The sequence below is a fragment of the Sminthopsis crassicaudata genome, chromosome X (assembly GCF_048593235.1).
Source record: "Sminthopsis crassicaudata isolate SCR6 chromosome X, ASM4859323v1, whole genome shotgun sequence".
Taxonomy (NCBI): Eukaryota; Metazoa; Chordata; class Mammalia; order Dasyuromorphia; family Dasyuridae; genus Sminthopsis; species Sminthopsis crassicaudata.
Window position 1 is genome coordinate 25,820,156 of NC_133623.1, and position 13,949 is coordinate 25,834,104.

Below are 13,949 nucleotides of genomic sequence, written 5' to 3' on the forward strand. Positions count from 1 at the left end.
CTTGTGGAGTCATGTCGAAACTCTCACATATCCATCAAATCCTTGTTCTTCAGGTGACCTTAAGGCTAGGATTACAAATGCAATCACAGAGCAGCAGCTGACAAAAGCCTGTGAAAACTAAGAAGCAGATAGCCCCAGATGGCGATTGTGTTGACTTTTCCTAAGAAATGGCAACATTTTCCAAATGCAAATAACTTTTCAAACTTTTTGTCAGTTGGTAGTATTTCTACTTCTCTAGTCATTAAAACTTAAAAGTGTAGAGACTTTAGGGACAGTCTTTCAGTCAAGAAGAACTGAATTCAAGTTCTTTCTCTGACTGGACCTGACCAGAGCCAAGCCCCTTTAAGCTTCCGGTGCCTGTGAGCACTTCTCTTCCAGAAGAGATCACACAGGAGTTTCTGAGTTGAGTGTGGAGGAGACTGCTAGCAATCACTGATCTAGAGCAAAAGAAAAATCATTAAGAAGTGCTTTAGCTGCAGCTAAGTCAGCCCTCAAACCAGAGAAAGGAAATACCCTCCAAATGAATTGTTCAGGATTTCCACTGCTGAGATGATTCTCCTAACAATTCATTAGGTTTCTCGAATGCTTCTGGTAAGGGTGAGGAAGGGTAGCATTCTGTAATTAAGCCCTCACAAGCATTGCACATCCATGGGCGTCATCTGCTGGTTACACAGCTCGGCGGGCTAGGTAAGACACTGATGCTGATGGGCTGCAAAAAGGTCTTGGCAAGTTAGAATAATAAGTCCTGTCTGATAAGATGATACTTCAGAAAGATAAGTATAGTAGAGGCCAGTCATTGAGTTCAAAGACTCAGATTCACAGGTACCACCGGGTGGGAAGGGAAAGGAGAGGAACAGATGACAAGATCTAGTAACTCTTATGGTGCTAGAGCTCCACGGGAGGCAGCCGTGTGACACAGCCGTCTCAAAATGCGACCGTGATGTTGGGCTGCTTCCAGAGATGAGGAGGTAATGGGCTCCCTTCTCTGAGCCACATTTTAGGAAGGACTCTAGGAGGGGATCAACAGTAGGAAAAGCTTGGCCATGCCATCTGAGGAAAAAACTCAGAAGACGTGATAGATGTGCTCAGGTATTTGAAGGGATGTCACCTGAAAAGAGACTAAACTGCGTCTTCTTGGCCCCAAGGGACTAAAGTAGGAGTAAGAGGTAGAAAATGTAAAAAGCTCAAATGAGGCTTAAGGTTAAGCAACACAAAAAAGGTGCCTGATGATTTAAGCTAGCCTAAAAGAAAAGGGCTGCCCTGAGACCCAGGGGAGCAAAGCTCCCCCTTAGAGGATTTTCTAGAAGAGATCCTTGTTCAGATAAAGATTGGGATGCCCTTTGTGACTCACAGCCTGCTTTCTTGCTGCAATAATTACTTCCCAGTTCGTGAATTTGGTTAGAGAACCCTCTTCGCATTTTAGGTGATGATTCCTGAAAAGGTGTCGTGAGCCTCTCCAGACTTAGCTAGGATGCTTCCCAGATCACCTTCGTATAGTCCAACACCAGGCCCTGATTTGAACTTGGTATAGCCTCTGAGAGCAAGAATAACTGACATTTATGTAGCTCTTTAAAAAGACCCCAGGGTTACCTTTAAGTAGGACGTTAATGGAGGCTTTACTGAATAGTAGGAAAAAAATTAAATCCCCTTTGCTCCAAGCTTAACAATCCAATTTAACGAGCATTTATTAGTTGCCAGGCACCATGCTAGGAGATACAAAGACAAAATGAAACATTCCCTCTGCTCAAGAAGCCTGTGTTCTATCGGGGAGAAATAGCATGTACACATACAGATAGAAAATATAGCCAAAGTCACTTCCAGCAGGAGGGGGGATGGCTTTCATTTGAAAGATTCTTAACAATAAACTAGAAATCGCTGATGTATAATGTGACGGGAAGGAGGAATGGCAGAGAGGGGCTGGAAGGACGGGGCCTGAAACGAATGGGCACAAGAGAGCAGCCTCCCACTTGGAAGCTCCAGGACTCTGGGAGCTAGAGGATGGAAACCAACATTTATTGAGTGCCTACGGTGTACTAGGCTCCACATCAAGCACTTGTACAAAATCTCTCCTTCGATTCTCCCAACAATCTTTTAAAGCAGCTGTTATCACCCCCACTTTATGGTTAAGGAAACGGCGGTAAACAGAGCTTAAGTCCAGGATCCCATAAGCCAGTAAGTAAGGCCAGGTTGAAACTGCAAGCCTCTCTTCTGTCCACTGCAGCGCCACCTAGTGACCTGTACAGAGTAGGGTAGTGGATGGTCCTGCCTTTCACAGCAGCCAAGGTAATAATGATTTGATTATTAAGTCTGCCCCCCCCCCAAAAAAAAAAAAAAACAAAAAAAAAAACTGGGGGATGGAGAGGAGGGAGCCACACGAGGCAAGCTTGGTGTTCACTTCTGGGCTCCCGCCTGATTGTCAAGGTGGGGATTTGGTGTAATCCTGGGGCCAGACTAATTACAGACAGGTGGTAATGTGGTGAATAGAAGAAGCGGGGCCTGGAAGTTGCCACCTGGGTGTGAGGCCCACCTTTACAGCTGTGTGACTTGGACCAAATCATTTAATCCTCCCAGATTTGCGGAAATTAGACAAAATGATTTCTTAGGTCTAAATGAGAAAATAACTCTGTAAATCAATTTTCAACCCTCTTTAGACAGCACAAAATGACTTACCTATACTTTGGAATCTTCTAAAGGTTGTACTAATTAACTCATTATCTATACTTCCTAGAGTCAGGTTTCTTTTTAAAGGGAAAGCTTTCTGTCTCCTAGGACTTGATTAGCCCGTTACTTTAAGAGAATGATTTGTGCCAAATGACTGCTCCTCAATTGGGGTCAGGGAATCAATAGGGATAGTGGCCACAAATTCGGCGATGACAGTTCATGTCAGCCAGAGGAATAATCAGGCAACTTAAGTCACTTTCTCTCTTCCTCTCTTTCCCCCCCCCCTCTGACTGATTATCAGACTGTCCCTGTTCTGTCTGCATGTTATTTCTCAAACATCACCTCTTTCTTCATTCTCACCCTTCTTTTAACACACTCTAAGCCCCTCTCCTTATTACTGCTACAATAACATCTGTGTCCCTCCCAGAGAAGGTGCCAGCTGGAAAGGCCTTTCCTTCTTCAGAAAGAGAAACTGAGACCCAAAGAAGGGTCTTGTCTTGGGCAAAAGTGAGGCCAGAAGAGCTTCCTGCATTGCTATATCCATGCATTTTAACTCTCTCTGGTTCTCTATACAGCAATGTGCACGAGCTTCATGAGATTTTGCTCTGGGAGGGACCTTTGTCACCAACCTCCTTGTTCTCTTATTTCGTTTGATAGGTAGTTTTTGTTTGTTTTTATGTCACCTTTATTGCTGAACATGGCCTTCTAGCAAGCTTCCCTTGAAAACAATAAAGAAGTTTTAAAAAACTTCAAGTTAAATTAACCAACACATTAAGTAAATGTGACAGTAGTAGTATATGAGTATATACACCCCTCCATGATCTCCAAAAGCATTTGCTCGGCCCATTTTTGGGTCCCAGCTTGCTCATGCAAGTGACAGCGTGCAGTAAAAGCTTTTTCAGCAGTGGTCGTTGACCTTTCTTTTGTATTATTTGGATCGTGGTGGGTGCTGACTACCTAGTTCTGCTTCCCTTCCCTTTGCATCACTTCATTTGTGTTCCCCTGTGTTCCTGAAATCTTTGTCTTTAGCTTTTTGACTGCGCAGTGAGACTCTTATTTCCAATTCTTGGCTACTCCACCAAGTGCCCTGTTTTTGGTCACTGGCTTCTTCGAGAAGTAGGGTTAACAGAATTATAGTTTTGGTTTATTACAGAAGGGCAGCGAGGTGGTGCAGGGAATAGACTGCCAGGTCTGGAGACGGGAAGCCTCTTCTTCCAGAGTTTCAAATCCGGCCTCAGACATTTCCTAGCTCTGTGACTCAGGCAGGCACATCACTTCATGTGGCTTGCCTCAGTTTCCTCTGTAAAATGAGCTGGGAAAGGAAATAAACCACTCCAGGCTCTCTGCCCAAAAAATCCCAAATGGGATTTCAAAGAGTTGAATACGAGTGGGCAACAGAAAAAAAACTTATTATCCCTCCCCTCCATCCATATAGAGATGAGAAAATTGAGACTGGGAAAAGCAAAATGACTTGGCTACCATCACCCAGGGAGCACCAAGTTTTTAGATTCTCTGATTCTAGGTCTACTAGTGCCCTGCTTCCCCCAAGCTCAGGCATCACTTTGAGATTCTTGGAGCAGCTTCTAGAAAAAGAGTAAAACTTAGTGCAGCCCACTGCCCCCTCATTTTCCATCTTGGGGAAGAATCCTGGCCCTATTCCCCAATGTTTCTCTGCTGGCCTTGGCCTACCGCTCCTAAGCCAGGCTCTCATCTCTTCCTCGGGATGCTCTGCAGCTTTGTGCCTCGGCCACCAGCCAGTGCGTTTTCCTTTGGCTAAAATGCTGTCTCCTGCCTCCCACACCACGTCTCTTTCTCCTTTCCTTTAAGACTTAATTCTAAAGGCTTTCATAAAATCTAAAATCTCCAAACTCCTGCCCCCAATTCCTGCCTAGTACAGGCTCTGTAAAGGGCCAGGCTGCTGTTTTATAGGCCCACGGGTCAGTCTGGCCTCTCAGGTTGATTTGCATTTCTGGTAGTAATGAGGCCAGTAGTTAAGTCTCAGAGGAAAGCATCTCTCTAGCACCATGGAGGGACTCTCACATTCTGTTTGGTCTGTGTTTCAGGTTCCTATGTGCAATGGTGCCGAAATCTGTGATTACAGACTGGAGTGGGGCAAACTAGAAGGATCGATGCACGTAATCTACACAGGCCCTTGTTTGAACTACGAAGTAAAAGGTCTTACTCCAGCAACTACCTATTTTTGCAGAGTACAGGTATCTACAACCAAGAGATGTTTCCCTCCAGAAGTAGAATTCACTTGATCCCCGTGCTAACCTGTCTATAGCCTTAGCCTTCCTCTGCCCACTGCTAGAGTGATCTCCTACTGGAATTACCATTGAGGGCAGCAGGCTTGCTGAGGTGTGGAGAGGCAGAGAAGAGGGACCTGAGGACCCATCCCCAATAAGCACAGGGCATTTAGAGATGTTTGCTCCTGACCTTTAATCTCCCTTCTCAGGTCCCACAGCAGAATCTTCCCCAGTTGGCCTTGAACTAATCATTAAATTCCCCTTAGTGTCTTTCCTAAGTAGCTATTCAGGAAGTAAGGAGATGAAGCTCCCTCCCTTGTTCGAAATCCCTCATTAGTTTAGTCTAAGCTCTTCCTGAGTCTGGCCTCCACCAGCTGGCCCCAGATGCCGTTCTGGCTCTGTCTCCTACACAAACTCCTCCATTTGAGCCAAACAGCGGCCCAGAGGTGCCTCGCGACTCGAAGCGCCGGGAGATAAAGCAGAGCAGGGCTTCCCCTAGAAAGCATGAAGCCGCGCCATTCCAACCTCAGAAGCGAAGAAAGTCCTGTGAGATTAGGTAGTTGTTTCAGTTGGGGCATTTCCTATATTTGTAAGACATGAATGCATCGAGTGTAAACAGAAAAAATTTTTCTACTCCATTGGAAGATCAAAGGTCCCAAGACCAACTCATTACTCCTTCATTCCTGCTCCCACATGTCTATGTTTCTCAGGAGGTCTGCTAGGGCCCTGGGACCCTAATTAAGAGAAAAACCATTTCCTGGGCATTCTTCTCTCTGTCAGACTTCGAAACAGCCACCCATCATTTCATAATGGGGAGGATTTTATAGGAAAGAAGAGCTTAGCTTATTATGCTTAGCTTGGGAATATGATGGGGGCTGGAGAATAGATCAGAAGTTCCAAAATAAGACTGAAAAGGAAGTTTTTCAGCCTTAATTACCCATGTGTATGTGCTTCACTGATCGAGCTATTCAATCTGTAAACAGCTTGTCAGCTCTCTTATGTATTCTATTGAGCACTGGGGATTAAGAGTTTGGGTTCACAGCGAGATAATTTTTTTTTTTAACGTTGGAAGATTTAGGAACAAAACCCAGTAAGCTCCTGGTGGATTTTAAAAAGCAACTCCTTTTCAGGCTGTGAATATGGCTGGAATTGGCATGTTTGGGGGAACGGGCATAGTAACAACACCGGCCTCGGTGCCAGGAGCAATGGCACTGCCGCGACTACTGGAAGGCAAGATCCCGCTTCCTTTGGCATCCACTTGCCTTGCTCTGCAGTGGGATGAACCTAACTGTCACGGATCAGAGATCACTGGATATAACATAGAATATGGAGACAGACAGATTGTAACTGTTGATAGAGTCACGAGCTATACCTTAGAAAACCTGCAGCCAGACACTGTGTATAGGTAAGTCTCTTGTGTCACTTGGGGCCTTTCTATTTACAGATGCCCTGGGACTGCCTGGTTCTGTTGTACATTTGTATTTCAATAATGTGAAGTACATTGGACACCTGCTGTCACGAACAACTTATTAGTCCCCTCTATTGTGGAACGCCATCTGGCTGGGCTTCTGTATTCTTTGTTTTCTTCTCCCCATTTAGCATCTATTGAAGGAAAAGGAAGTTCACAGCAGGGGGCGAGGGGGGCTAGACTCATTATGTGACTGCGGCACTGAATGGTAAAAAGAGGACTTGGAGTCCAAAGGGGCCCGGGCTTGCCACTTCCTAACTCCACTACTCCGGGCCCCTCCTCATTTCATGTCTCAGAGCTCCATTTCCTCATCTGGAAAATGAGGAGAATATACCACCCACCTCATCGGAGGACTGGGAAGGTCTAACGTGTAGAACGTGGCAAATAGTCAAGTACTAAACACAATGTCAACTGTTCAGATCTATAAGATGAGCTCACAGGGACCACACAACAACCGTGCATCTTTCCAGCTCCCTGACCCTACCAGTTGTCTTCTGAATGTAACCCCTTTGTTCATTTATGACCTTCTTTAAAATGTGGCAGTCCGAATCAATCCCCTTTGACCCTTCCCTCTCTCTTCCCCCAGTTGGTTGCTCAATTTTATTCATCCTACCTTCTCAATATCTCCCCTGCTTTTGGACACAAACCATATTCACAATTCCTAAGCTTCTTTGGGGTTGACAACAGGTCTTTTTCAAAGGTACTTCTGTCTGACTGCCACTCCCCCATTTTATACTTAAGAAATTGACATAGCTAAACTGAGGATTTTCCACTGATCACAGGGTAACAGATTTAGAGCTGGAAAGTACCTCAGCCCCCCTCCAATTTCATTTCATATACAATGTCCAAAACAGTGAAGAGACTCCCCCATGTCACATAGGCAGGGACGGGATTTGAATCCTGGTCTGATGCCCTTTCCCAGTACCCCACGGCCTCTCTCCCTCCCCGGCATATACTTCTTTCCCTCAAGATCTCCTCAAGATAATTTTATATCTCAATTCTGGAGAGTCACTTTCTACTCTGTCATTCGATTCAACTTTAAATTTGTTTATATGAATTTAGATTCATAACAAACACAGAAATACAAGAATTTCTTTCATTTGGCCAAGCTTTGGTCCACTTATCATGGACTCTGAAGAAGAGGGAGGACTGGTCTCCTCACCTGTTTTATTTCTCTTGCCTTCTCAAAGCCCTAGATAGCATGTTGGTTGGTGATTGTCCTCTGTAACGGAAGAGGACCAAAATGACACCATTACAATTATAGTGTGTCCAACGGTGGCTGATCAGACCAATCAGAGCTCGGAATACCCTACCACAGGTCAGACACATATAGTTCCTGTGAACCTTTGGGTTGCACTCTAACTTTGTGCATCTTGTGTTTCTTTGAAGCTAATGCAGTTCCTCTTTGCTCCTAGAGCACAGCCCCCTCTCTGATGAGGGTCTGCACACCATGCCGGGTGGTCCTGTGCCAGTGTCACCCTGTGATCACAAAAACAACACAAGCGTACCGTACCCTACCTGTGTCATTCATTGGCTAGATGTTTCAGGAGGTGGCTAATTCTCTAGCACATAATCACCTAAATTATGACAGAATTTTAACTGTAACATGTATAAGTGACTACCACAAAAAGCCCCTTTAGTCATTATACACATTTATCCTGACGGAGATTTGAAGATCATAAAAACCAGTATAGAGGGGGGGGGATCCTCATTTTTACTTCCAAAGGTGGGTGGGGTTGATTTTGGTCAGAATTGGAAGAAGTGAAGGCACAATCTGAGCTGGTTTTTTTCCCTCTCCCCACTATGACTTACAACTCTGTTGTCCATGATAGCAGCAAAAATGATTCTTCTTTAGAGAAATTTGAACCTACCAGGGCCTCTTTTCTCCACAACATATGTTTCTGTATCCACGGGGAGTGGACTAGGTATTAGTCAAATGAAAGAAATTCTTATATTTCTATGTTTGTTAGGAATTGGAATTCATATAAACAAATGTAAGTCTAACTTAATGACAGAGTAGAAAAGGACTCCAGAATTGAGATACAAAATTATCTTGAGAAGATAGGAAAAGAAATATATGCCGAGTATGCTCACCCAGGATGATAAACTTCATATTTTCCTTCATAAAAATTGACCTCAATTGCAGAAAGATGAGTGGATTATATATCTTTGGGACTGGTGTATATCCAGCAGAATTGGCACACACACAGAAAAAGTAATTCTCTTCCTAGAAAGATGCACTAATATTTTTTCTCCTTCCCTACCCAGAATTAGAATTCAAGCTTTCAATAGCTTGGGACAGAGTCCTTTTAGCCAATCAATTAAAGCCAAAACAAAGCCACTACCTCCAGATCCTCCAGTCCTTGAATGCGTGTGCTTCAGCTACCAGAGTCTCAAACTGAAATGGGGTGACGGACCCAACAGGATTTCACTCTCCAACACCATCCACTTCAACTTGCAAATGGAAGATAAGACTGGCAGGTGAGCCCTTTATTATTTAATATATGTGTAAAAAAGCTAATCATAGATTAAAGTTTCCTCTCTGCTTTTCTGGCCTCTCCTGGGGTTGGTTTTGCCAACCTCTCAGGTCATTTTTCTTGTAGATGTACTGGCTTTGATATTCTACTACTTTTTGCAATGGCTTCTAGCCACCTCCTATATATACTTCCATCCTTTCCCCCTTAGGGTTCCCAATGTGACTTCCCTTTTGGTATCAGTGATGCCTTGGGGAAGAACAGGAAGTAAAACAAAACAAATAAATGGGTCCTTAGTGTTCATTTCTGAGCCACCTGTGTTCAGGGGGTTTCATCTTCAGTTCACAAGACCTCACCCCCTGCTTCCAGACAAATAGTAGGTGGTGTTCGACTGCACACTAGTTTTGTAAAGTAGACGGTAACGTCATAGTAAGCAGAACAGCATCGAGGCAAGGTACATGGAGGCTGAAGGGGGAATCTGAAGCTAACTCCCTGTAAGCATCCACAAAGCCGAGGTGGACTAGAGTAGAAGCAGACCCTCAATGAGACAAACACCAAGAGGCGACACGGGCCGCTGTCATGTGTCACGGGGCAGCTCGTGTTGCCATCATGCTGCCTCCACAAGGAGGGGGAGAGCTCCCAGGTCACATACCTGCCAAACTGTTCCTCCAATCACAGAATATGGAAAACCTGGAATCATCCGAGTGCTCCTCACACCCCCTCATACCAGTTAGTCATTGAGTCCCTTTCATTCTTCACAGTCATGTCTGTTTCACCATTGTTGTGTTTCCATTCCCCGCCTCCCCCTATTATGGCTTCGTGCCTGGCTTCTCTCCTCTAGGATGCCTCCTAACCACACTTATCTCTTTCATCGTATCATCCCCCTGCCATTCAAAGAACCTTTAAGGGTTGTGTATTTGCCATAGGACAGGGTCCGGATTCTTCAGCTTAGAATCCCAAGTCCTCCTCAACCATTATCCCTCCCCACCCATATCCCATACTGTCCCTCAAATATGCTATACCTTACCTATCCTTTTTTCACCCATCTGTACCCCACCTCACACACACAAACCCTGCCCATCATTTAAGACCACTTCATGTCCCATCTCTTCTCTGCAATCTTCCCCTCTGGTCATCGTAGCCTACAAAGATCTCACCATTTTCTGAACTTCTATTGCATATGTTCTCTATTACTCAATTTGGCACTCAAGTGTAGAAGCTCCTGAAGGACATTTTATGGTGCTTCTTTACATATTCCCATAGTGCTCTGCACATGAAAGGGCATCAAGAAATAGCTCACTGTTACAAGCACACCCTCCCAAACCATCCCTACCCAGAGTTGAGATTCCATTGGGGGCCAAATGGATACAATGTGGAGTGGATTGCTAAACAACAAGCATGTATTAAAAACCTGCAGTATGTTAAGTGCTGGGGATCCAGAGGAAAAGGGAGTCCAAAGGGGAGAATATCTGAAAGCACACGTGGACAAAGGAGACAGAAACAGGATACGTTTGGGCTTGTCACCCAAAGGAAGTACTAAGATTAAGGAGAACTGGGAAAGGATTCTTAGACTTAAGCTATGACTTGAAGGAAGTCAAGGAAATTAGGAAGTGGATAGGAGAGGGAGAGTGTGGGTCTCAGTGTGAATGTGAGTGAGAAAACCCTGGAAGTAGGAAGGGGGTACATGAAGAGATCTAACAGTAGACCAAGTAGCCTGGAAATACAAACACCTATTCTCGTCCCCCTACCCCCGATGAACAACAGAGAGAATCAGAAAGGCTCCTTGGAGGAGGTGACATTTGAGCTGAGTCTTGGAGAAATAAGAATAGAGCATTAAAAGCTCATAAATTCTAAGTTCAAGCCCCCAAAACCAGCTTTTAAGCTCCTACTTTGCATTCAGAACTTGAGAGTACAGAGATGGAAAAGGATGGAGTGCTAGAACTGCCTTTCAAGAACCTTCCTGGGTTTCAAAGATGAGACCTCCAAGAGAACTTGTCCCTCTGCCATACCTGACAAGTACTCACCCAGCCTGCTGCACTGTGGGATGGCTCTAACTGTTGGCAGGTTCCCTTCCCCAAAATCAAGCCCAAATCTGCCTCTTTTCAACATCCCCCCAGTGCCCCTAGTTTCATCCTTCTGGGCTAAGAGGAAGATATTTCATTCAGCTTGTTTTGTGTCTCCACCAACACTTTGAAGACAGCCCTCATCTCCACTCACCACCCGCTGCAAAGTCTCTGGCTTTCGCGTTTCTTTTTTCTGGCCTCTTGGCAAACAAAGAGAAGACTTTGCATTGAAAAGGATAGGAGGCAGGAGATGGGAGAAACACCCATGTTGGAGGAGGCAGAGGAGAACTCCAAGAGCTAGGAAAGGGAAGGGGGCAGCGAGTGGGGCCAAACGCTCTGGGAAGGACCAGGAAAACTAGAACTTGCAAAGGCGCATTCCTAAGCAATCTTGAAGAAAAACAATGTGAGGAAAGCGAGGATTTAGGTGGAGGTGTGCAAACTATTCTTTCAGAAAACTGGTCCAGGAAGGGGAAGAAAGAATAATGGCCTAAAGAGAGGGATTCCAGAGAAAGTTTTCCTTGAGATGGGTTTTGGGTAGTCTGTTTGTAAGCAGAGGGAAAGGAACTAGGAGAGAGGGAGGAGATTCAAAGGCACAGGTGGAAGGGGCATTAGCCCCAGAAAGACCACCTCATCTGCCAGCAGGACACCGGGAAAGAATGCCAGATCTGTGAGGACGTAACTGGAAATAAGAAAAAGATCAGTCTCGAGGGAACTCCCTCGAGTCACCAGCTGAGAATGAACAGGTGAAAGGTTCCAAGTTTATACTGCAGAGGAAATTTAACAAACACTAAATTCCATTGTCTCCCCTCCGGTTCCGTTTTCTCCTTTCCTCCCAGTCTGTGCATTTCTCTTTAGTGGTGATTAGACCTTAAAACTAAACTAAATCAGTTGGTATCTTTACTGAGTAAACTCTGCCTTATGTCTGAATGAGACCTAAACAAAACACCTGAAAAGCTAACGAGCAAAAATGATGTTAACTTGCTAAATACCGTGACCGAGTTTCTGGGAAAATGTCATTTGTGTTAGAAGTTGTAACACAAACTTATGTATTTCAAGACAGAATTTTGCTATACAAACCTTTTGATGAAAACCACCTCAATAATTGATCTCCATGAGTTTGTGTGAGCAGAACTGGGTGAGTTTAAAATGTTCAATAACACTGCTTTGTTTTTCCCTCAGATTTGTTACACTTCTCAATGGACCTTGTCATACATACAAAGTTCAAAGACTGAGTGAATGTACTACTTATAACTTTAAAATACAGGCATATAATGAATCTGGTGAAGGACCATTTTCTGAAATCTATACCTTCACTACAACCAAATCTCCACCAGCCCCGCTCAAAGGTAAGTATTTTAACTGTGGCCTTAAGTCTTACCTTAGTTCGTGCTTCCATACCTACTATATACACATGAGCAGCCGAGATTTAAATATTGAATGATATAGAGGCAGTGTAACCACCAGTAAGATCGAGTGGCATAATTCTATGCGGCGCCTTCAACTAGGCGTGTATTTAGTGGGACAAAAGGCCCCTTCCGGAGACTATCAGGGACACAAAAAGCGACTGGGTTTTCCAAAGCTTGGCCAGCAGCAAGCTCCAGGAGGAAATGGCTTCAAGTATAGGTGCAACAGCAGTCTGTTGTCTGATTCTTGAACACCATTTATAAATAATAGAAAGGTTACATTGTGTGTCACTGGCGAGGATACCCACACCAATGATGGCACAGACCCAAGTAAGTGTCAAGGTGCCATATGATTTGGGGTTCAGAGGGTCATCTCATTATCAGTCAGTACCAGTGGCTTAATTCTGTGAGACTTCTTCAAAGCTCTCTTTGGATTATAGAAAACAGATCCCTTCTGAACAAATGCCCGCAGTATCTAAAAGGTCAAAAATTTGGCTAACACCAAGTATAGAACCTAACTCCTCCAATGCAGGTTGCTATATAGAGTTTTATCGAGTTGCCTAGAGCACTAGGGGATGAATGACTTACATAGGGTCACACAAGCACTGTGTGTCAGAGGCAGGACTCGAAGCTAGAGGTCCTTGGCTTAAAGTCTAGTTCTCTTTCCTCCACTCTATGGGGATGATAATGGCAAATACGATCTCCTTTGATCCTTACAAACTCTATGTAAGTGCTTTGGAAAGAATGGAAATGGAATATAGGAGAGCCCTGTTCTCATTGGCAAGAAGATTTCCCCCAGTGGAGAAGGTCACAACCCAGTTAAGGCAGGGGTTATCCCAAAGGCGGACAACACGCAAGTGAGTGCGTGCTTCAGAACACAAAATTTCCTGCAGTTGACCCGTCAGGCTCTCAAGAACACATGAGGAGAAAAGGAGGTGGGGTAGTTCATGTCACCAGGGGGAAGGCTAACACATAGTTCCCCTGAGATCCACACAATATTAGGACCAGAGAAAGACCTCCAACACACGGGCTGCATGTTCAGCAGTGAATTCACCAAAAGATCTCTGGAGATAAGAGTAGGTGGTACAGAAGTCCCACCTAAGACGATACTCTTACCACCAAAGTGGAAGCCGTTGATGATAGGAAATGCCGAGACCTTACTGGATGATCCAAAACATATTTTTAACTGACTTAGAATGTTTAGAATGTTTGAGTTTTCTTTAAAAACTATGAAGATCTTTGAATGGAATAGAGAGAGAGGTTTTTACAATTAGAATCAGAAAATTAATGAAGGGAATCATAGTAGACCATTTTTGAGAGGGTCTGATAAATTTCAAACTCTCTGTAAGAAAAACGGAACCTGTAAATTTAGAAGGAATCTCTCTTTTTTCTTTTTTCCCAGCACCCAAAATATGTCAGCTGGGCGAGAATCTTTGTGAGGTTACGTGGGATCCTCTGCCCCCTATAAAAGGAGACAGCATTGTTTACATTCTCCAGCTCCTCAGCGGGAGAGGAGCAGATCAGGTAACTGACTTAGGGCAAAATCTTGTTTGGGGGATCTGTCTCATGACAGTTTGTTGGTATATGATGTACTCTGCCAAGAAATTCATCTCACCTCATTTTATCTCACCTCT

At 44.4% G+C, this 13,949-nt stretch overlaps 1 protein-coding gene across 8 annotated transcripts in view; it reads left to right on the forward strand.

Moving 5' to 3' along the window:
* Nucleotides 1–13,949, forward strand: part of LOC141548340 (fibronectin type-III domain-containing protein 3A-like) — a 75,769-nt gene that overhangs the window by 59,178 nt on the left and 2,642 nt on the right. For all 8 annotated transcript variants that reach the window (XM_074277146.1, XM_074277149.1, XM_074277147.1 and 5 more), the window contains 5 exons: nucleotides 4,725–4,874; nucleotides 6,038–6,312; nucleotides 8,644–8,856; nucleotides 12,092–12,258; nucleotides 13,718–13,839. In XM_074277146.1, coding sequence (XP_074133247.1) covers nucleotides 4,725–4,874; nucleotides 6,038–6,312; nucleotides 8,644–8,856; nucleotides 12,092–12,258; nucleotides 13,718–13,839 — 927 coding nt within the window. The remainder of the gene's footprint in view (nucleotides 1–4,724; nucleotides 4,875–6,037; nucleotides 6,313–8,643; nucleotides 8,857–12,091; nucleotides 12,259–13,717; nucleotides 13,840–13,949) is intronic.